The sequence below is a fragment of the Tursiops truncatus genome, chromosome 16, assembly GCF_011762595.2.
Source record: "Tursiops truncatus isolate mTurTru1 chromosome 16, mTurTru1.mat.Y, whole genome shotgun sequence".
Classification (NCBI taxonomy): Eukaryota; Metazoa; Chordata; class Mammalia; order Artiodactyla; family Delphinidae; genus Tursiops; species Tursiops truncatus.
The window spans coordinates 12,034,454-12,058,299 of record NC_047049.1 but is presented as its reverse complement, the minus strand read 5'-3'; the positions used below and the strand labels follow the sequence as shown (position 1 = coordinate 12,058,299).

Genomic DNA, 23,846 nt, shown 5'->3' with positions numbered 1-23,846 from the left:
CTACAATGCGCAGATCTCAGGTTTCATCTATGGTTTACATACAATGCCTAGCACTAAATATATTTATTAAATGAATAAAGGTTCTGTATTTAATGGCAAAAAGATGACGAAAACAATTTACACTAACAACAGGAAAAAGATATATTTGGCTATGATAAACACAGCTCTGGCTATACTTAAAAAAAAAAAAAACAAAAAACACAAGGTAAGTGAGGAGAATATCGAAACAGCAACCCAGCACTTGCTAGAAACTGTAGATATTTCAGAATTGCTGGAGCACTTCCTAATTGTGGTGTGGACCCTGGTGATCTACTGCTGAGTGACTTTTCTGCACATCTTGTAACTTCTACACCACAACTAAAATGTGATCTGGTCCTGGAATAAAGATAGTACCTGACCTTCAAGCACTGGAAACTTTACTGAGGCAGGGAGGGGCAGAGTAGGATCAAGAAGCCAAGTGCTTCCTTAAATAAAATATTTCCTGCAACTTGCCCCAGATTTTACAGCTGGGATGATGTTCATCTGTAGAGGGTTTATCAACAAAATGCTGACTTCAGTTGTTTATATTAGCAAACATTAGAAACTGGTAGGCAAATAACACTTCAAAGATAATAATTTTCAAAAAAGTTCCAGAAAAAAATTAGAATATACACGTTTATAATATAAAAGTCACCAAATACTGAGGTTAACAGAATAAGGTTTTACATAAAAGAAATATTGCATGGTAATAAACAGAATTAAAGTCGGAAATACATTTAATTCAAAAATGTCCACAGTTTATGTCAAATTTTCAAATTAATCTATTCCAAAGATAAGACATTTGATCAATATTCATCTCTAAAATATTTATATATTTATATCATAATCAAATGAACAAGCCTCCAAAGGTATAATATACAAGCTAATTCCAACCAGTCAGAAAATCCCAAAGAAGCTAAAACCAATACCATAAGTTCTTTACCTGCAGCTCCTTTGAGACTCTTTCTAAGTGATTAGTTATCTTTTTAATCAGATCACTATACATCTGTTCCGAGTGCTGCTGGCATACACATTTATACACACAACTGTGGGGAGGAGGGGAGACAGAAAAACCAAGTTAATGATTTTAAGGTTGAAGCACTTAATTCAACCTAAGGTTAAGGCATACCCTCAATATGTAACCACTGGTCAAATAATTAATTCAGGCCTCAAAAAGTGACTAATTGCAACTCTTAAAACAAAAAGTTATCCTGCCCCAATCAGTGTTCATATGGAAGAGACATTATCACCAGCTACAAATAATCTTTTTGAGTATTCTATTAAATGTTTTATCAGTATTAGATAATCTAATATTGGGTGATTATCTGAGAGTCTGACTACGATAACTACTTATAAGCCAGTTTCTCTCTCGTTTTAATGAATGACAAAATAAGGAAGAGAGTGACAATCAGCAGGTTTCTAACTAACAAAAACGTTTGCTGTGTAACCTCTTTGTGCATCACTTGTGCAGAACAGCACAGTTGTCACTTCCTCCTCTGGTGACTGGGCTGATCTCACAACCCACCCCAGTCCTCACTGACTTGCTACTTCCATTTACCAGGAGCTGGGAAACAAAATAACCAAAGATAGTTAAACTTGTGTGCCACAAACATCAACAGATTAAGCTAACATCTCCCTGTGATACTAAAACTACATATTTTTTGTTTTTTTCCACTGACCTCTATAATTTCTGCATTATGTATGGTGGGCGTGGCAGGCTGAGGTAGGATTAACACTATCTTCATTTGAAAACCAATTCTGAAGCAAAAAGTATAAATCAAACCCCCAATCCACAAGTACGGAACATATAAATAACTTACAGAGCCTTAATGTAGGTATCATATATTATATGCATACAAACTGTCATAATTCAAGTTGCTGTAAACTTCACTATACCCTCTAAAACCCAAGCAAATTAAATCTTGACTTACCTGTATATCTGTTCATAGGATATGGGGATATAGTCACCAGGACTCTGAGTTAAAAGCTGATCTATGGCACCATCCAATTTTGGCCAGTATGTGCTCTTATAATCTTCAATAGTTATAACATTCATTACTAAAAGTAAAAAGTGAAATTAATATTACCATGTGCCACATGTAAGATAAACACAAATCAGTTCTGCGTTCTCAAACTCCTCCCACTGACTCTCCGATTTTACACTGACACTGTGTCACCTAAATACAACTCAATCATTATCCCACTTCCAATTTCAAAAATCCCAACCTGGCCAGGGATTTTAAGCAGCCATTAATTATGATTTAAAAAAGAATTACTATGAATCTGTTCATCTTTAAAAATAAAAACAAAACAGCAATTATCTCTGGTTCCCTTTCCCGCTTTCCGTTATCAGTGGAGAGTTCTTAACATGCACTGACCCTCAAATACACATTGCCAACGATGTGACAAGATGGCCTATGCACGAACCACGATAAAGTTCTGGGAAACTATGACCTCCAATCCATCTTTACAGACAGCTCTGGGAAATCTACCTAGGGAAAGGACTATGGAAATTAAATTCCAAATGCTACAGTGCTAAAAACTCACAGAGATTTATCGCACCACCAGTACCTCCTGGACATGACTACAGCTCTGACTCAGGCTCTCCCTAGCCTATCCTTCAGAAAAGCCCAACAGAAAAAAAATGTGGATGAACTGGAGCTTTACATTGAAGGCGTACCTCATTCTTAATGGCTGGCTCTTATTCCTTCATGATAGATTTAATAAAGCATTTGTAACAGGTTGTCCTAACAACTGTGAAATCCAGGGGTGATGGGTGCTTCACAACAATGAAATGCTAATGTTTAAAAAGAGCTACCCAAAGCACCTAAGATACCCTGTGTCTTATGAACCATGGTAGGAGCTAACAACTACTGGATCAGCCATTTTACTGTTTATTTTTATCAGAAACTCAAGAGCAGAAGGTTGACTTCCCCAAGTGCACACAGCTAATCACTGGCAGAGGTACCAGGTAAAGCAAAGCCTTGACCTAGCATCTTTCTATCACACTGATTTCCAAATTTTAGTCATTCAGGTTCAAGACGTTTCTCATGTCTATGTGCCACCTATATCATGTTTGTTCAATATTTTCTTTAAATCAGTTCACTTTTTTTTGCTTAAATATACTTAAAGGACACTTGAGGAGTGAACTATTGATTTACACAACACAGAATAATCTTTTTTTTTTTTTTTTTTTTTTCGGTACGCAAGCATGTGGGATCTTCCTGGACCGGGGCACGAACCCGTGTCCCCTGCATCGGCATGCAGACTCTCAATCACTGCGCCGCCAGGGAAGCCCAACACAGAATAATCTTAAATGTATTCTGCTAAATCAAAGAATCAGACCAAAGAGGCTACATATGGTAAGACTCTCATTTATTTATAAAGGCATAACTATAGGGAGGAAAACAGATCAGTGATTGCCAGTGGGACTGGAAGGTGGAAAGAAGAACTGTCTGCAAAGGGGAAGCAGGAAGGAATTTTTAAGACAATGGACTCTTTTGTATGGAACCGCAGTAGTGGATACACCACTCCATGCATCTGTCAAAACCAGCAGAACTATACACTATAAAAAGTACATTCACTGTATGGAAAAAAACACAAAATTTCACCCAGGATGTAGTGGTAAAGATGGAATGGCAAACTGTGGCAAATGAATCTAATTCACAAATGAATCACATAACCCACACTAAAAAAAAAATAGGGAAGAAAATGGAGAGGAAAGGAATGTTTTGACTACATATAAGACTAAAAACAGAAAGAACTGTACATGCGTGTGCACACACAGGCACACACACAAAAGGGAGAAGGAGGCCAGATGCTGGAGGGCCTTATGGGCAATGGAAAGCCTTTGCCTTTCACTCTAAGATGAGGACATGTGGAAGGTTCTGAGCAGTGATGTAATCTGACTTTGATTTTCTATGGATCATTCCAGCTTCTGTACTAGCAATAAACTAAGTTAGAAGGCTGTGAGATGATGGGGGATTGGAGTAGGTGGTAGCAGTGAGGGCAAGAGGAGAGGTCAGATTTTGAATATATTTCAAGGTAGAGCCAACAAGATTTGCTGATGGTTTGGATGTGAGATGTGAGAGAAGGGTCAAGGATGACTCTAAAGTTTTTAGCCTTCAGCACCGAAGGATGGGGTTGCCGTTGACTAAGATGACGAGGATGTAGGAGAAGCTTAGCATGTCTGGGAGTGAAGCTGAAACTGTTGGTACCCCACCCATTTACAGTGATCCACAAAGGGCACTGTCAACACCTACCATTATTTGCCAGTGTTCTCTCTGGCTGCCGGGGTTGCTCTGCCTGAAGGAGAGGCCAGTTGGAAGTTCTAGAGAATTAACACCCCCAGGAGCCACCATCAAGTAATGACTAATGAGAACTCAGTGTAAGTACCCAGCGTCTCCCTTTACTCTGGGTGAGTATGCACTGACTCCCAAGTCCCCACTGGGATTCCACTCCCGTCGCCGCAGTGTTGCCTTCTTTATGGCTTCCTTACCATCCCTGTCTCTGTCTCCACACTCCTGCAGGTGCTTCCTAGAATCACCCCCTTGTGCATAAAACTACTCGCACTTAAAACAAAATAAGAATTGATCAAAAACAGAAAAGTAGTGTCATGTGCAATATAGAAATAAACACAGTGTTATTAAATTCTAGCTAGGTCCTACTGCCTTTAAAGGTTCTGAGTGAAGCTTGCTTTCCCTGTGAATAAAGGAGATCGGCAGATGCTGAGAAGTGTTACACGCTAGCTCCAAAATACCACCTTTCTGCTTTCAGAAGGATTTAAAAAAAAAAAAAATTTTTTTTTAAGTAACTGAAAAACAAAGAACTTTCTCACTATGTGATTCTAGGTTACTGAACCTCCTATCAAGTGTTTATCACCTAAACCACATCATACACCTGCTCTACGCCAAACGCTGGGAATTAAGGAAGGTAAGTGACAAGCTCAGAAAGAAATCTTCAAGTACTGAATGCCAAGAATGAACACACCAACTCTATGGGTTCCTGGACCACTCGGTTCAATTAACTCCACCCTGCGCTGCGGCTGGGGAGACACCTGCTTCCCAAGCACACGTTTCACTTTGGCAAATCTCCAAGTCAAAGATGTGACAGAGGAAAAAGAACCTAAGATGTGAAGTCCCGCAGCTGCAAGGACAGAATGAAGTTCCACAGAAGCAATGATTTCTGATGCCTCTCAGGTCTTTCATGTGGCATTAAAAAAAAAAACAAAAACTGCTCTGGTTTTAAATATCTTTGAAAACAGACTTTCAAACCAAAACGAAAAAGGCACAAGTCACAGTAGAAAATCTTAAATCCTAAAAGAAGCTATATTTCCACATATATTTTGCTTGAAAAACAACAGAAAACCAATTCACTTACATGCTAGCTATTACGGAGTGAATGTTTGTGTCCCCCCAAGACTCATGTGTTGAAACACTAACCCCCAATGTGATGGCATTAGGAGGTGGAGCCTTTGGGAGGTTTTTAGGTCATGGGGGCGGAGCCCTCACATGAATGGATTTAGAGTCTCTGGAGAACTCCCTCACCGCTTCTGCCATGTGAGGACCCAGTGAGAAGATGGCCTTCTATGAACCAGGAAGCAGGCTCTCTCACCAGACTCTGAATCTGCCAGCGCCTTGATCTTAGACTTCTCATCCTCCAAAAGCGTGAGATAAATAAGCCACCCAGTCTATGATAGTCTGGTACAGCAGCATGAACAGACTAAGACACTGGCTAACATGACTTTCTTCTCAGGAGCCACCCAATCTTCACCACAGTAGCAAAGGAAAGCAGAACACAGAGGAGCATCTGCAGAGCTACAGGGAGTTCGAAGAACGAGCACTAGTTGGTATTCATACACTTAACCAAAGATTAGGAAGGTTTTTCATACCAATCTGTGGTCAACACTTAAAATGACAATCCAGAAAATGTTAAGATATTGAATTTCTTGCTAATCTCAATCCAATCTGACTTAAAACAAACAAAATATATCAGCTGTTTGGTTTATCCAACATTTGACATGCACAGCCTCAAAGTGTGTGTATGTGTGTGTGCGTGCGTGCAGTCCTGAATTCTAAAACTAGATCCTCTAGCTAGAGAAATGTAATCAATCGCTTTCAACTTTGCCCACAAAAAAGTTCAGACTAACCAAAAAAAATATGAAACATGGGACCTAAACAAAAATGAAATTACCATTAAATAACTACATTTTACCTAGGTTAGATTTTCCAGCTTGAAAAAAGTGCACTATTTTTTAAACTGTTTAAAGAAGGTATTCTAAACTCAAATGCCTACAAGGCCCAGGCCATTAACATAAGTGAGTAAAACAGGCCTGGTATAAGAATAAAAAAGAGCAGTGAGCATTTCAATGAGCTGGAGAATTCATATGCCCTCTAGAGACATTCAAGTTCACAAAATGTAAAAACCCTCAGGTTGCCCTCATAACATCACGCCACAAGGCTTAAACCTTGAAACTCTTAAGATAACAAGCTCACACAGCCTCAGTTCTATTGAGAAAGTACTACAACTGACCTTTACTAAAATAAAGTGAAATAAAATCTAAAACACATGGAATAGCTGGAATCTAAGGTTCAGGAAATACTATCAGATTGCTAATAAATGAGAAACTATTAGGGATATGTAATTCATACCAGGCAGGAATAAATATGTTCAACTCTCATACTTTGTTATCCAAGTAACTTATCAACACTTGACACATTACGTGTTTATTATCAATCTTCCTCAAACTACACATAAGCCCCTTGGAGAAGGAACTCAGCGCTAGAGCCCCAGCTCCAAACTATCATATGATAGGTATTCAATAATGTATGTGAAGTAAATTAATTTAATGGAAGTCAAAATAAATGTTTAATATAAAAAGTCCAAGGCATACTACTTATTAGTAGCTCTGGAATTAAAAATTGAAGTGCATTTGGTTTCACACAGGCTAAAGCAAACCAGGTAAGCCCTACCAGATATTCCTTTTGAGTTTTTTTTCTTGTTATTTGTTTGTAAGGGGAGGATATATTCAGAAACTATAGCAGGTATTATTAATTCATTCTTGGTCTACTGCAAAGACTGGCCACTACCTACTATCAGTGGCTCTCAAAATCTGATACCAGGGCAGCATCAGCATCACCTGGAAACTTGTTAACTTAATGTAAATGCAACCTGCCAGGCCCCAACCCAGACTTAGGGAGTCAGAAAAGTGGGGAGCGTGTAACACATGATACAGAAATCCATTTGAGCCTTCCAGGTGATTCTTTTTTTTTTTCTTTTTTTGCTGTACGCAGGCCTCTCCCGTTGCAGAGCACAGGCTCCAGACGCGCAGGCTCAGCGGCCACGGCTCACAGGCCCAGCCGCTCCATGGCATGTGGGATCTTCCCGGACCGGGGCACGAACCCGTGTCCCACTTCATCCGCAGGCGGACTCTCAACCACTGCGCTACCAGGGAAGCCCCCTCCAGGTGATTCTTATGCCGGCTACTTTGAGAACCACTGCCTGATGCTCCTATTCAAGCTCAGGACAGCCAAGGGTCACAGGTGCTCCTCTGTTCTCCATTGCTAGCACATGGTTGTTGGTTCCGAAAAACTCGAACTGGAGAGTCAAAGGTGTAAATGTAGCACAGAAAAAAAATTAAAGGGCAGCTAGGAACTGTTTTATGTTCGAAAAGCATTAAAGTTCTACTCTTCCATGTCCCTTCTCCCCACCAAAAAGGCCACTTTCATTAAGAACTGGCTCCTTAAGAAGAATACAGTATTGGCAATTATGAAATAAATGATTAAGCCCAATTAAACAGGCTAAATTGTGTCTCAAACATAGTGACCTTTCAGATTAATTGTAACTAATTACAATTAGATAATCTGACAGATGGACTAGTAGAAAAAAGCTCTGGGCCTTCCTTTTAACTCTGGCTAGGGTACGTGCTCTAAGAGAAAAATTACGACTTCTTGTTGTCACAGCAAGCCCATAACAATCTTGTAAATCTGTGTGGTCCAAAACATTACCACCTGGTAGAATATTATTCTTCCTCCAGCACAAGGGGATGTCTGAAATCTTTCAAGTAATGGACAGAGAGAAGCTGAAGGCCAAGAACAAAGCCTGCAGAATGGGGAGAAGCCTTTGGGAATAAAGAAAAAGATCAGAGTGGAAGAGAATCAGAATCAGAAGAAGGCTGTGTAGTCTAACAAATAAATGGAGTCTTACTATTTATTTAAAAAAAACAAAATCTCTGTTACTTATTTCTCTCAAAAGGAAAATAATTTGATCCTGGCAAAGGAAAAAGTAACACTTAGCTGCTCCTAAGAGAACTGCCAAGTTGGGAAAAAAATAGTAATAGAGGTGACCAAATCCTTTAAAGATCCTTTTCCATATTAGGAGGAAAAAAACAAAAGCTGTGCCAGCTACTTGGGTATATTTTGACTCGCCAGTAAAAGATGATATAGCTAATGTCAAGTCCTAATGAAGCAACTGTTTCTGAAGTAAGCTAAAAACTTTTAAAAGTTATATGCTCTATGGGGAGTTTCTAAGTTTTAAGTTCTAAATTGCATGTGTTTGGGAAGTTTCTAAGTTATAGGGTTTGGGGTTTAGGGTAAGTTACATTTATATAAACAAATAACTAGATAACATTTTGGTCCAGATAAGGCTTATAACATACTAAATATATGAAACCATATAACCTGCTTTGCCTTCTTTCAAATGACATGTTTCTTTCCCCCAAGCACTGTAAAACTTGTACAGAAAACACACTCCACTGTTGTTCTACTGCTTAGAAATGACACATTTCTCAAATTGAAGAAAAAACAGAACAGTAGAAACTTCCTTCATCACTACTATCTTAGAAAGTAGCTGCAGTGACCTACCAGCAAGATTGAAATCTATCAATACATTACTTTAGAATAGTTACTGCACAACATTATTCTACAATTACAACATCACATTTGAGCCTGTGACACAGTTCTCACTATGAACATGTTATGAAAGTACATATATGAAAAGGTCAAGTGCTATCAAAACATCCATTATGGCTCCAACTCCAACTAATCCAGAATCTCACAATACTCAACTAGAAAGTATCTGCTCAATTGTGATTACATATGTACAAACCATGCTGACTGCACATCTGCCGTAGTTCTAAAATTCTGTTTTTCCTGCAAGACTTAAACAAGTCAAACTCTCCATGGCATTAAGACCAGGAAAGTAACTCTGAAGTAGCAGCATAAGTCAGTGTGTGCTGAGGTGGAAACACCAATAGTGAGCTAATCTTGCCCTGCAGGACCCTGAGAAATTCAGGACCTAAGGACAGGATACAATGAGCGAGGTTTAGAGGCAGAGAGCTGGTGGCTGGAGTGGGAAGGGTGAAGATTGGTTGCAAGTCTGTAGACTAAACAGTAAAAAAGAGAAGAGTTATCCTGCACAGAAACTGAAAGGTAAAAGCTTGGGACTCCAGGACAGATACGTGGCGGGTGGGTGTGTGGATGTGTGGGAAGCACAGGGCTGGCAGATTTAAGTCAAGTCAAAAGTCAAAATAAGAAATGTTCAAACATCTAACCCTGCTCCTTTTCTTTAATTCTAGAATGCCATCGGCCAGGAGAAGTGTCTTTACTTCCTGCCCCACCTACCCAACCCTACCATTCTCCCAGAAAGGAAGAAGATCCTTCCCTAGAGAAACGGAACAGCCCCAGAGAAAAGACATTCACATACTATTTGGCAGTTCCCCAAGAATAGCAGCTTTGCATTCAATTAACCCGAAGTGAAGCCCAACACTTACACTTGGCAAGGTCCCTTGTAAACACTGAACTACCAATTAGCCTTTTTCACTTTTAAATACGAATAGACAGCTAAGGATCACGAATATTTGCAAAGTCTCAGACATCAGAGATCAAAACAAACAAAAACTGCAAAGATAAAAGCAAAGAACTAAAAGAACAAAAGAAAACTTTTTAAAAAACCTATAATTACTATGCTGAGAAGATAAAAATTAGTAACAGTAATGAAAAAGGAGAATTCCAAATGCTCTTAAAATTAAAAATATAGCCATTGTTAAAAATCCAAAAGAAGGGCTTCCCTGGTGGCGCAGTGGTTGGGAATCTGTCTACCAATGCAGGAGACACGGGTTCGAGCCCTGGTCCAGGAAGATCCCACATGCCACAGAGCAGCCAAACCCATGTGCTACAACTACTGAAGTCCGCGCATCATAGAGCCCATGCTCTGAAGCGGGAGAAGCCGGCGCAATGAGAAGCCTGCACACCACAACAAAGAGTAGCCCCTGCTCGCTGCAACTAGAGAAACCCCGCATGCAGCAATGAAGACCCAACACAGCCATAAATGAATGAATGAATGAATGAATAAATAAAAGCATTTATCTCATCATAAATGCCTTTATCATAAAAAAATCGAAAAGAAAAAAGTAAACACCTAGAAACTCTCCTAGAACATTAAGAGTAATAAAATATACTAAAAAATAGTTAACAGACTTAGAAGATCAAAACAGGAAATTCAACATTTGACTACCAATAATTCCAGAGAAAAGGGAGAAGAGAGAAAATGTAAAGGGAGAAAAACACTGACTCATTTACCTAAGAAAACATCCCAATAATTTTCCAAAGGGAAAAAAAGACCACACGCAAAATAACAAGAATAAAAATGGCACCTGAATTCTCCACTGTAACACTGCAAGCTTGAAGTCAATGAAGCAACACTTTAAAAATTACTTAGGGGGCTCCCCTGGTAGCGCAGCAATTGAGAATCCGCCTGCCAATGCAGGGGACACGGGTCCGAGCCCTGGTCCAGGAGGATTCCACATGCTGCAGAGCAACTAAGCCCGTACACTGCAACTAGTGAGCCTGCGCTCTGGAGCCCGGGAGCTACAACTACTGAGCCCATGTCCCACAACTACTGAAGCCTGCGTGCCTAGAGCCAGTGCTCCACAACAAGAGAAGCCAACGCAGTGAGAGGCCTGCGCACCGCAGTGAAGAGTGGTCCCCACTCGCTGCAATGCACAGCAACGAAGACCCAATGCAGCCACAAAATAAATAAAATTTAAAAAAAAATCATTTAGGTAAGAATTCTATACCCAAACAGTCAATCAAGTGAGCATTTTTATATATTCAAGACCTGATATTATTATCCATACACATTTTCCCAACAGACTGCCAGCAGATATGTTCTGTACATACACACACATACATGGGAACACACCAGTAAAAAGAAAGACATGAAGTGAGGTGGCCAAGACGGCAGAGTAGGAAAACCCTGAACTCACTCCTCCTCCCACGGATACACCAAAATTACAGCTACTTACAGAGCAACTATCTATGACAACGGCCTAAAAACTAGCAGAAAAGATATTCCACAACTGCATACCTAAACAAGGAACCACAATGAGCTGAGTAAGAGGGGGTGAGACGCGGTATTGTCAGGACTCACAACTCCAGGTCAGCGATCCACGAATGGGAGGAATATCACAATCAAAGAGGTTCTCCCCAAGGAGCGAGGATTCTTTCTGAGCCCCACATCAGGCTCCCCTGCCCAGGGTTCCTGCATCAGAAAGATGAGCCCCCAGAACATCTGACTTTGAAAACCAGCAGGGCTTATGTCCAGGAGAGCCAGAGAGCTGTAGGAAAAAGACTCTGCTCTTAAAGGGCATACGTTAAATCTCACACACTTCAAATCTCAGCACAGAGGCAGTAAATTGAAAGCAGCCTGGGTGAGACCCGTTTGCTGATCCTGGAGAGCCTCCTCAGGAGGCAACTGGAACTCCCCCTGGGGATGGAGATGCTGGCAGTAGCCATTTTGGGCAGTTCGTTCTACCAAGATAACACAGCACTGGCAAGTGACATTTTGGAACCCTCCCCCTAGCTTATTGGCACTGGGGGCTTACCCGCCCACCAACAGGCCAGCCCCAGCCCCAGGGCCAGGCAGACAGCTGGGAAGCCTACCCTGCCCTCCAGCAGCCCGGCAGCCACTGCATGAGGCAGGGCCTCACAGTCAGGCTGGGGGCCAGCCCCGCCTACCAGCACACCCACCGTAGCAGTCCTGCCATGAAAGAAGGGCACAGGCAGCCCTACGGGGGCACCCCTTGAGCATATAGCTCTGGTGACCAGAAGGGAGTGTGCTACTGGGACCCACTGGATGTCTCCTACATAAGGCCACTTCTCTAAAATTGGGAAATGTAACCAACCTAACACAGAAAACTGGGCCAAATGAGCAGACAGAGGAACATGTCCCAAACAAAGAAACAAGACAAAACCTCAGAAAAAGAACTAAACGAAGTGGAGACAGGCAATCTACTCAACAAAGAGATCAAGGTAATGATCATAAAGATGCTCCCTAGCCCAGAAGAATGGATGAACATGGTGAGAATGTCAACAAAGAGCTGGAAAATCCTGAGAACCAAACAGAGCTGAAGAATACAACTAACTAAAATTAAAATTACACTAAAAGGAATCAACAGTAGATTAGATGACACAGAGTAACAGACTGTGATCTGGAAGACAGTAGTAGAAATCACCCAAGTTGAACAGAAAAAGAGAAAAAATAATTTTAAAAAATGAGGATAGTTTAAGAGACCTCTGGTACAACATCAAGCATACTAACTTTACGGGGTCTCAGAAGGAGAAGAAAGGCGCAAAGAACTTGTTTGAAGAAACAGTAGCTAAAATCTTCCCTATCCTGGGGAAGGAAACAGACATCCAATTCCAAGAAGCACAGAGACTCCCAAACAAGTTGAACTGAAAAAAGTCCACGCTAAGACACATAATAATTGAAATTGCAAAATTAAAGAAAGAATCTTAAAAGCAGAAGAGAAAAGCAACTAGTTACATACAAGGGAACTCCCATAAAGACTCACAGCTGACTTCTCAGCAGGAACTTTGCAGGCCAGAAGTGAATGGCATGATATTTGCAAAGTGATGAAAGAAAAAACTTAAAACCAAAAATACTCTACCTGACAAGGTTATCATTCAGATTCGAAGGTGAGATAAAGAGTTTTACAGACAAGCAAAAGCTAAGAGGTCAGCGCTACTAAACCAGCTTTACAAGAAATGATAAAGGGGTTCTCCAAGCAGAAAAGGCCACAACTCAAAATATGAAAATTATGAAAGGAAAAATTTCACTAGTAAAGACGAACATATAGTAAAGGTAGTAGATCAGCCACTTATAAAGTTAGTAGGAAGGTTAAAAGACAAAAGTAGTAAAATCATCTAAAACCACAATAAATAGTTAAGGGATATACAAAACAAAAAGATGGAAAATACAACATCAAAAACATTCAACATGATGGGGGGAATAAAAATGTATCGCTGTTAGAAGGCATTCAAACCTAAGAGATCATCAACTGAAAACAATCACATATGTATATATGTTGTACCATATATACAGCTTAAGATACATGGTCAATAATATTGTAATAACTTTGTATGGGGAGAGACGGTTACTAGATTTATTGTGATGAACATTTCATGATGTATGCAAATGTCAAATCACTATGCAGTACACCTGAAGCTAACATAATACTGTACATCAACTATATTTTAACAAAACTTTTAATAAATAAATAAATAAAAAGGAAGACATCAAGTAACAATCATTCCACCTGTTGGGAAGTCCATGAGTGGCAACTGTGGGCCCTAAGAAATAAACAGGAACAAGAAGATTAACAGCTCCACAAGCAGACAAAAAGGAAATACTGATTAACTGAGCATTTCAAAAACACCAGTGACAGGTATATGGTGGATGTGATAAAGATGTTGAAAAACTTTAAGAATCAGTTTTTCAAAAACTATGCAAGTATAAACAAGGCAACTTAATAGCAGAGTTTGATGTGAAAGAAAATGTAATCTGAGTACACTCCTGGCCCTTCAGTGATTATTTAGTTGTAATGTAAATATGGTTTATTTTGAACCAAAAATTGTGTTATTTAAAGAATTAAAGAGGTAAGGTGTGTAGAGGTATAAGAGAACTAAAACATCGTGGAAATAACAGGTCAACAGGTAATATAAAACTAATTAATTAATAACAATATTAACACATTGAAATGTGTGGATAAATACCAGAAGAGACAACTAAATGAATTAAAAATAATTGACTCTGGGTCACAGGTCCAGGAATGGGAAGGAACAAAGGAAGGAATCACTGATTTTCATTATATATCTTTTCATACAGTTTTAAGTTTTTAAAGTATAAGCCTATATAAAAGCAAAGTTCTGTGCTGTTCTGTTCTAAGACCAAAGAGTTTGGTGAAACTCAAATCCTCAGAAAGGTAAAAACAAATCTGGTGAAACTAAATTTTTGTTTCAGCACTTCCAATATTCTAAAGTGCATGAAATGAGAAAGCTCAGCTTACCCACTGCCTACTGGACCTCTCCACCCAAATGTTCCACAGACAACTTAAAAAAGACACATACACACCCCTACCTATACGCCTACCATATCCTTATCCTCCCTTCTTCCCACCCAAATTTTAAAGACTGTAGTCCCCAAATGTTTCCAAAGTCGGAAACCACCTCTCTTCCAATGCTTTATTTGTTCAGGCTGTCATCTCTTGCCTAGACTACAATAATTAAACCCCCTAACCAGTCTCTCTGCCTCCATTCTCTCTCCTTTCTAATCTATATTAACACGCTAAGACAAATTTTACCAAGTTGACTCCCTTAATATACTTCAGTGGTCCCTATTCCTGCAGAAGAAAATCCCATCTCTAACCTAGCATGCCCTTCGCATCTAGACCTTTCTATCGATCTAGGTTTAATTTGTGCCACTCCCTCCTCACACCCTATGTTCCTACAATAATTTCAACTCTGGGTCTTCCACACAGGCTTCTCCCTCTGCAAAGGAAGTCTCTTCAAGCCCAACCCTGCCACCTCAGTCCTCCTAACAAACTTTTATTCATTTTCAAAGATTCTTTTTCCGTCTATGCTACCATGTACATACATAACTTTACCACAGCACTTAATTATAATGTATCACAATCATCTGTCCATCAACCACCACACTAAACTCTGTCTCAAATATTACCTTGGCGTACAGAAGACGATAAATAAATATCTGTTTGGATAAAATGCCATTCTAGTCAGCACACCTGCAACTACAAATTACTTATCTATACTCTTAACTACAGAGGTTAATAGGCAAACAACTACAAAAGTAGGAAGGAAAATGGAAGGCCAGTTTTCCCTGCCAAGGCATATTATAAAAGAATATCCACAATCATTTTTTATATAGCATTTAACAGTTCACAACGTGATTATATACGGTCTGCGGCTTACAGAGTTACAGTTTAAAGAGAAAGTGAACAGCATTCATTTTCTTTAGGGATTTGGGACTGGGCCTTACATAAACATTACAATGGCTTTCTCTTACAGTTTCATCACTGTCACTTTGTGCAATTCATGTCAAAAAACGGCAAGACAAGATCCCCAATGAGATCCTGAAATTTGGACAATCGATCGATACCACAGTGATGCTTGCTGCAGCACAACTCCACTAAGCTGGAAGGCAAGAAGATACCAAATAACCACCACGGATGCTGCGAACAGTGCATATTTTAAGGCCTGAATACATTAACTGATTCACTTGTAAAAGAATCAACCAATCTGGAAACGCAGGTAGGACCTGATCAAGTAGAGCGACTTTATTTAGGATTCACTAAAGTCAGTTAACACTTTCACTAAATTCAAAAGTCAATTTTAACATACTTCTGAGTCATTAATTTAAAGAAAAGAATAATTTCATTGAGTTCAATTAAAAAATACTGTGAAGCTTTTATTCATCTGGAGAAGCTTTTGGTGCAGTGGATTCATAATTATCCTGAGATCATGGCACAGTACCATCAGTCAAGGCAAGATCCCACCCCACCCCCCTTCCATCTAGCCATTCAGTGCCTTTTATCCTCACGCTCCAGTCCCACCTGCCCCAACACATTCAGACAGGGAACCATTCTAGCCTGTTTAATATATCTGGAATACAAACAGATGTGACATATGCTACATCTGAGCAGAGGCTTTAAAAGCCATTGTGTGTTGCTGTCCACTCTCTTCTCTTTGTCTCTGCCAAGAGTGACAGGACCCAGAAAAGAGCTGCGCTTCAGAATGAGATGACATGAAAAGCCACAACCGTCAGCCACTAACACAACATGAGCAAGAAATAAGCCTTTGTTGGTCCATAAGCTCCTGAAATTTGGGGGTAATTATCAAGCTGACTAATGTGCAATGAAAAACTGAACTAAGTGATTACACTTCCCAAATTACATTCCATCAATGAGATACATCTGAATGAGATTTGGAAGGCCAAAGGGAGGCAAAGGACAGATTATTGCTGCCGGTGGTTCTGGCAAGTAAGGTTAGAGACGTCAGAATTTGTGGCAGCCGAACTCCAAGTTCGTGTCTGGTCACCAACTTCAAGGATGAGCGAGGCAAGTGTGACGATGTAAGAATGGCGGTGGTGGCAGCAGAAGCAGCAGCCTGTCCTCTGGAATGCAGCTTTAGGCGAGCAGCCTCACTGACTTCATACCTCTGACCTTTCCGACAATTTACAGTGGACCCAATTTCTATTAGATCTCCTGCTGCTTTAGATACCTAGAGTATTTTCTTGCACTGAACTGACTGATTAAAGTATTTGGTACCAGAGTAGTTACAGGACACAGACTCTTAAAAGCTAGGAACCTGGCTTTGGTTTTCCAATCTAGTTGGATTTAAAGGCAATGATGACATTGCCACCATTAGATAACATAATACTAATAGTACATGGCATGTAGCAGCAAAGAATTACTTACCACCTGTAGATACCTGGAATAAAGTTCTTCTTGAAGAAAACAGCATGGCAGACTGCTAAGTGCATTATGATGGAAATAAGAAAGACAAGGACTGTGGAGTGGGCTGATTCTGAGGACAGGTGAAAGCTTTAAGAAAATGATTAACTCAATAAACAGAGGACAGAAGAGCATCCATGAATGCATAAAAGAACCTCTTAATTCTTATAGGTATAGGGTTGATATAGCCAAAAATCAAAGAGTGATTCTGCAAGTTACAGAATTACCATATGAAAACAATCTCTTAAGTAAAAGTTAGGGCACTGATTGTGAAATGATAAGACCCTGAGGCCTGAAATGGGGTGGAGTTTGATCAATCTGAGAACCCTGACCTCACAAAACTCACTGAGCCTTCCCTACCTGAGAAGCACCCCTCCCACCCAATATGAGGCTAATCTTTACTTGACTGAAGCCCCTGCTCCCTTGCTGTAATACTGACTGGAGCCTTGCAAGGGAATGCAGATTCTCCTCATGCCTTACTCCAAGCAGCTCTCACCGCCTCTAAACCTCCAACTATTATAAATCAAATTTCCCAGGGGAAGGAGCACCAAATCTAAACAAACAGGAGCCAGCCTTCATTCCTAAAGAACTACAGGCATACCTCATTTTATTGTACTCTGCAGATACTGCGCTTTTTACAAATTGAAGTTTTGTGGCAACTCTGAGTCTAGCAAGTCTATCGGCGCCATTTTTCCAACAGCATTTGCTCACTTTGCATCTCTGTCACATTTTGGTAATTCTCGCAATATTTCAAACCCTCTACCAGCGAAAAGATTATGATTTGCTAAAGGCTCAGATGATATTTAGCATTTTTTAGCAATAAAGTATTTTTCAATTAAGATATGTTCAATTTTTTTTTAGGCATAATGCTATTGCACACTTAACAGACTATACTATACTGTAAACATAACTTTTATACGCACTGGGAAATGAAAAAATTCGTGTGATTCACTTTATTGTGATATTCACTTTACTGCAGTGGTCTAGAACAGAACCCATAATATCTCTGAGGTACACCACTGTGGACTCTCAGAAGACATTAAGAATTCTAAAGACTGAAACAGAACTTTAGGTAAGACTTAAGTTATCAAAAGGAATACACTTACTGAAGATTCTTCATTCACTGCAGTATCTCAAGAAACCAGATATGGTTATAACAATTCGCTCAGTTAACTGACTGAAACCTGGACTCAATGACAGTCTATGTTAAAAACAGTTGGAACTCTTGCTGAATTAACAACAGATTAGACACCAGAGACAACACAGCAATAGAAACTATCTAAACTGAAGCAGAGGGGGGTGAAAAAGCTGAAAAAGATAATGAACAGAGCCTCAGTGATTTAGTGTACAATAACAAGTGGCATAACATATATGCAACTGAGGGGCATGGGGCAGTAATTCTGAAAAAATATAAAATGAATGATAATGTTCCAGATTTGACAAATTCTAGAACCCCACAAATCCAAGAAGCTCAAAGGACACTAACAAGAATAAGCCTACAGAAAACTCTACCACAAGGAATATCACAATCAAATTAAATTTGATTTAGTGAAAGATAAAGTGAAAATCTTAAAAGCAGCCAGAAAAAAAGGACACACTACTAGAGAGGAACAAAGATAAGAATATTCAGACATTTATTAAAAGAAATAATGCAGGCCAGAAGACAACGGAAAGACATCTTTAAAGTATTGAAAGGAAAAACAAAAACAAAACAAGATTATCAATCTAGAATTCTATATCCAGCAAAAATATCCTTAGAAAATGAAGGTAAAATGCTTTTGGGGACAAACAAAAGCTGAATAAATTCAAGGCTAAATCCCTTGGCAATTTTGGGCACTGCAAATATCTTCCCTAATTCTTTCATCTGTCTGTCACTGAATGAAAACCTTTAATTTTTATATAATCAAAGTCATTACTTTTTCACCTTTGTAAGTTTTGAGATAAAACTTTCCCTAGGGAAAGAGCTTCTTCAACATTGTCTTCCATTAATTTTATAACTTTTCCTTTCACATTTAGATCTTTAATTATCCATAGTTCATCCCATCTGTGGTGGTAGGTTTTTCTCCATAAAGTAAGCCACTCTTCCTAGCAACATGACTCCTTTCTCTGATGATTTATGATACCACCTTTATCTTAAGTTCCTGAACATATAGGTAAGTCTCTGCTCTCCAATTTGTTCCCCCAGTGTATTTTTTAGGTTCTTGCACTTATACTAGTTTTTATTACTATAGTTTTGAAACAGTATCTTAACCTCTGGTAAGGCAAGCCCCCACGAAAGCAAAACTTTAAGACTGATTTAGCTATTCACAGACTTTATCCCACCTGCCATATAAATTTTAGATCAGGTTACTGAGTTTGTCAGACAAACCAACTGGAATTTTGACGGCAGTTTAATCAAATTTATAGATTAAAATGGAGAAAACTGACTTCCTTACAACAATAAGTAATCCAATCCCAAAAGCATGGAAAGTTTTCCCATTTATTTAGGTCCTCTTCTAGCTCCTTATTAAAGTTCTCTCCTTAAAGATCTTATGTACTTAGAGTAATTCCTAGAGACTATAGTTTTCTTGCTATTATTGTATACAATATTTACTTTTTAAAAAAAATTTATTTATTTTATTTATTTTTGGCTGTGTTGGGTCTTTGTTGCAGCGCGCGGGCTTTCTCTAGTTGCGTTGAGTAGGGGCTACTCTTCCTTGCGGTGGCTTCTCTTGTTGTGGAGCACAGGCTCTAGGCATGCGGGCTTCAGTAGCCGCAGCGCGTGGGCTCAGTAGTTGTGGCTTGCGGGCTCTAGAGTGCAGGCTCAGTAGTTGTGGTGCACGGGCTTAGCAGCTCCACAGCATGTGGGATCTTCCCAGACCAAGGCTTGAACCCGTGTCCCCTGCATTGGCAGGCGGATTCTTAACCATTGTGCCATCAGGGAAGCCCTACAATATTTACTTTTGATTACCTTTACTAATTGGTTATTGCTAGTGTAGTAAATGCTACTAACTTTTGTAGGGTGATCTTAAGTCCAGTAACCTTGCTAAACTCTTACTAGTTCTAATAGCTTCTCTTGATTCTAATGGTTCTTCTAGATAAGTGATATTATCTGCAAATAATGAGTTTTATTGCTTCCCTTCTTATACTTTTAATTTTTTCCCCCTGTAGTGTTCGTCAGAACCTTTCTTATGTTAAACAGTAACAATGACAGAGGGCATCCTTATCTTGTTACTGATCTTTTTATTTATTTTTTTGCCGTGCCACATGCAGGATTAGCTCCCCAACCAGGGTTTGAACCTGTGCCCACTGCAGTGGAAGCGCTTAGTCTTAACCACTGGACCACCAAGGAAGTCCCTTGTTACTGACCTTAAAGTAAATGTATCTGAAATTTCTCTGTTAAGTATTATTATTATTTGCTGTAGGTTTTTGGTAATGACCATCATTCAGTTATCCTGCGTTCCAAGCTTGCCAAGAGTTTTTATCATATATGGGTGCTGCATCTTATCAAATAATTTTATGGTATCGAAATAATGATGAATTCTCTCCCTTTAGTCTATTTTTTTTAAACATTTTAATGGGAATTTTCAAGTACATATACAAAAGTAGAGAGAATGATGAACCCATATACTCTCCTTTAGTCTACTAATAAGATAAATTACATTAACAGATAAATGGATGTTGAACCACACTTACATTCCTAAAACAAACTCTATGGATCAAGATTCTTTTAACACATTGTTGGGTTTGAAGAGCTAGTATTTTGTGTAGGATTTTTACATTTATGCTAATAACTGAAAACAGATGTATAACTTTCTCATATCAACTTTACCTAGTTTTGGAATCAAGATTTCACTAACTTCATAAAATGAGCTTGGCATCTCTCTCTCTCTCTCTTTTTCCTATTTCCCAGAACAACTTTTAAAAAGGAATTGTTATTTAAAAGCTCATTGCACCTCAATTATAAGATTATCTTCATCCAGAGTTTTTGAAAGGGGACGTTTTACTATTTCAGTTTTTAGATATTTATTAGTCAGCTCGGGCTTCCCTGGTGGCGCAGTGTCTAAGAATCCGCCTGCCAATGCAGGGGACACGGGTTCGAACGCTGGTCCGGGAAGATCCCACATGCCGTGGAGCAACTAAGCCCATGCGCCACAACAACTGAGCCTGAGCTCTAGAGCCCGCAAGCCACAACTACTGAGCCCGTGTGCCACAAGTACTGAAGCCTGCGCACCTAGAGCCTGTGCTCCGCAACAAGAGAACCCACTGCAATGAGAAGCCCGCGCACCGCAACGAAGAGTAGCCCCCGCTCGCCGCAAAGAGAAAAGTCCACACGCAGCAACAAAGACCCAACGCAGCCAAAAATAAAAATAAATTAAATTAAAAAAATATTTATTAGCTCAAGCTATCTACTTCTTCTGTTACCAACTTTCATAGTTTGTAGTTTTCTAAGAATTTACACATTTCCTCTAGGCTTTCAAATTTATAAACCGATAGCAATTCATAAAACTCTTCTTTTAAACACCTCATGTTTGTACCTATTTCCCAGTTATCACTTATTGTATTTGCATTTAAAAAATCAGAGGTCCGTTTAGCTTATTAATTTCAAAAAACAATCTTTTGGTTTGGCAAATCTTTCTTTTGTTCCTAATTTCACTAATTTTTGCTCTTAGCTGTATGCTGTTTTTTGAACTCTTAAAATGAACTTGGTTGAAACACTAAAGCAAGCTTCCTTCAGCATTTAGATAAGTCACCCTGCCACTGTGTCCCAGGTCTGGTTTCACTACATAGACTTCAACACACAAATTATACAATATAAACATTATTTTCATGTACACATAATACGGAAAAAATCGTAGACAAATCTTACCAACCATACCTACATATGAATGTCTCTGACTAAAGCAGTATCTTGAAGGCAAATAAATAAGATTATGTGCTTGTTCCAAAAAAAAAAAAAAAGTGTAAGGCTATGACTATACATCTGAACCAAGGCAGATATTTTCTTTGCACAGCTAACTGGACAATTACTGGTACAGCTTGATAAAATTAGCAACTAGAAATGAAATCTCCAGTTCTTTACCAGATGCCATTCAAAACTTGCAGTTATTAATAGGAGAGAAAAATCTCGCTATGACGGTCAATTTCCACCATCACCAGCCCCCAAAATTACCACTTAAAGCAAACGCACTTTTCTTCCTAGCTGTGGAACATCCTTGGTTGGAGATAGTTTCGGTTACAAAACAGATTTTGGTCTTAAATCTTTCTGCCTGCAGTTGAGCGTTAGGGCAGATCACTAACATAAAAGTTCAACATTGCACACAATCTTAGATTTGGACACATACCGAATGGCTTATTCTTATGAGTGTAGACTTTGAAAAAGTAATTTTATACATTATTAGCTTCAAAACGGATGTCGCAGCTCCCACTGCGCTGCTGTTACTCAAGAAGCAACTCATACATTTCCCTATCGGGATGCAGAAGGCGTGCACTGGAGACGGGAAAGAACGAAGCGTAGATATAGGTCAACTTTCTAATTCCTGACTTATTTAACGCAGACTGGCTAAAAGCACAGAAACACAAGTGGCCAGATTTCTTTTTCTCCTGGTTGCAAAAAACAAACTGAAGGCCTCTCCCTAACGAAACTCGGACAGCCTTATTTTCCCTTCACGTTTGAGGGTGAAACTTAAGGGGGAACGGAGAAGAAAAGAGCTTCCTGATGCTGAGAGATAGCCAGTCATGATACGGCTCGCGTTTGTAGGAGAACTTGGGGCTGTGTGCGTAACCAGGCTGCTCTTTTAGGCCAGGTAATACAAGAAGCCAGGGCCGCTCCGGCGCCGGCCGCGGACACCAAACGAGGCGGGGGAGGGAGGCGGGGAGGGGAGGAGAGACCCAGGCCTGAAACAAAGGAAGCGGGATGGCCGAGAGAGAAGGATTCGGCGTCCGGGTGGGAAGGAGAAAAGCCAAGGCTGCAGACGAAAGGTTGTACTCACAGAACTTGGAGGTGGAGGTGTTGATGTTGATGCTGGAGGTGGGGGTGGCGGCGGGGGCCGCCTTGGCCACGGCGGCAGCCGCGTCGCAGCTCTTCAACATCATGATCACCCCATTCGGCTCCGGCGGTGGCCCCATCGGGAGCCCCTCCTTGGGGCCTTTCCTGTCCACGGAGACCGCAGGCATCGCCAGCAGCTGACCCCCCGGAGGCTCTCGGGCAGGGGCTGGGATCGAAGCGGGGGGCGGAGGGGGTGGGGGGGGCTGCCGGAAGCCGTCCACGGCGGCCTCCCAGTTGTTGTGGTTCTGGTCGTCCATCATCGCCTCGTAGCTGCCCCCCTCCTCCTCTTCCATGCTTTCCTCCATCCTGCAGGCCCCCAGCACCCGCCCGCCTCACAGGCACCTGCCGCCCGTCTCAACCCCAGGCCGGGGGGGCACCGCAGCCTCCTCGAGCTCACATCGCCGAGGGCCGGAAAGGGCGCGGCGGGGAGGGCAGCGGCGCGCCGGGTCTCTCAATCTTGCCCGGCCGACTCGTAGAGACAGGGCTGACGGCGGTGGGCGCTCCAGGGCTCCACTTAGGGAGAGGCAGCCGTAAAGCAGCAGCGCCCGTCACGACATTTTACAGCAGCTTCCAACAGGCAGCTGGAAAGGGCAGCTGGGGGAGCGGCCAGGAGGGCACGTGGTGCGAGGAACCAGCCGCGAGAAAGCTAAACGAAAAGGGGCGGGAGCTGTGAGCCACCCCAACGCAGTACAGCAGAGGTTCGCCCCGCCTCGGCTGGTCCCATGCGGAGAGGAACTGGGCAACCAGTCCGGAGGAGCATTCGTCGGCTCCGCCCCCGGCCCGGCCTCACGTGATAAGGGAGTTTGGCTGCGCACGCGCGTTCAGAGTTTGGTTACCAGGACTACGGGGAGATGAGCGGGCGACTGAAGACGCGCTTGAAGCCTGCCCCTCGGTCGGTGTGCCCCAGGCTTCCCCTCTCACCGGTGTTGTTCTCCCGCTCACCCAATTTACAGGGTTTCGCACTGCAGAGGGCCTTGCAGCCCCAGCTTTTGC

At 40.8% G+C, this 23,846-nt stretch overlaps 1 protein-coding gene across 3 annotated transcripts in view; it reads right to left on the bottom strand.

The window, feature by feature from the left end:
* Positions 1 to 23,440, bottom strand: part of CACUL1 (CDK2 associated cullin domain 1) — a 73,036-nt gene extending 49,596 nt beyond the window's left edge. Inside the window, exons 1-3 of one of the 3 annotated variants that reach the window (XM_073793907.1) lie at positions 22,798 to 23,440; positions 1,950 to 2,076; positions 962 to 1,064 (exon numbers count right to left, since the gene is read on the bottom strand). In XM_073793907.1, coding sequence (XP_073650008.1) covers positions 962 to 1,064; positions 1,950 to 2,076; positions 22,798 to 23,158 — 591 coding nt within the window. In that variant the 5' untranslated portion in view covers positions 23,159 to 23,440. The remainder of the gene's footprint in view (positions 1 to 961; positions 1,065 to 1,949; positions 2,077 to 22,797) is intronic. The other 2 variants (XM_033842528.2, XM_019940084.3) reach the window with 2 other exon arrangements.
* Between the last annotated feature and the right edge of the window lie 406 nt (positions 23,441 to 23,846).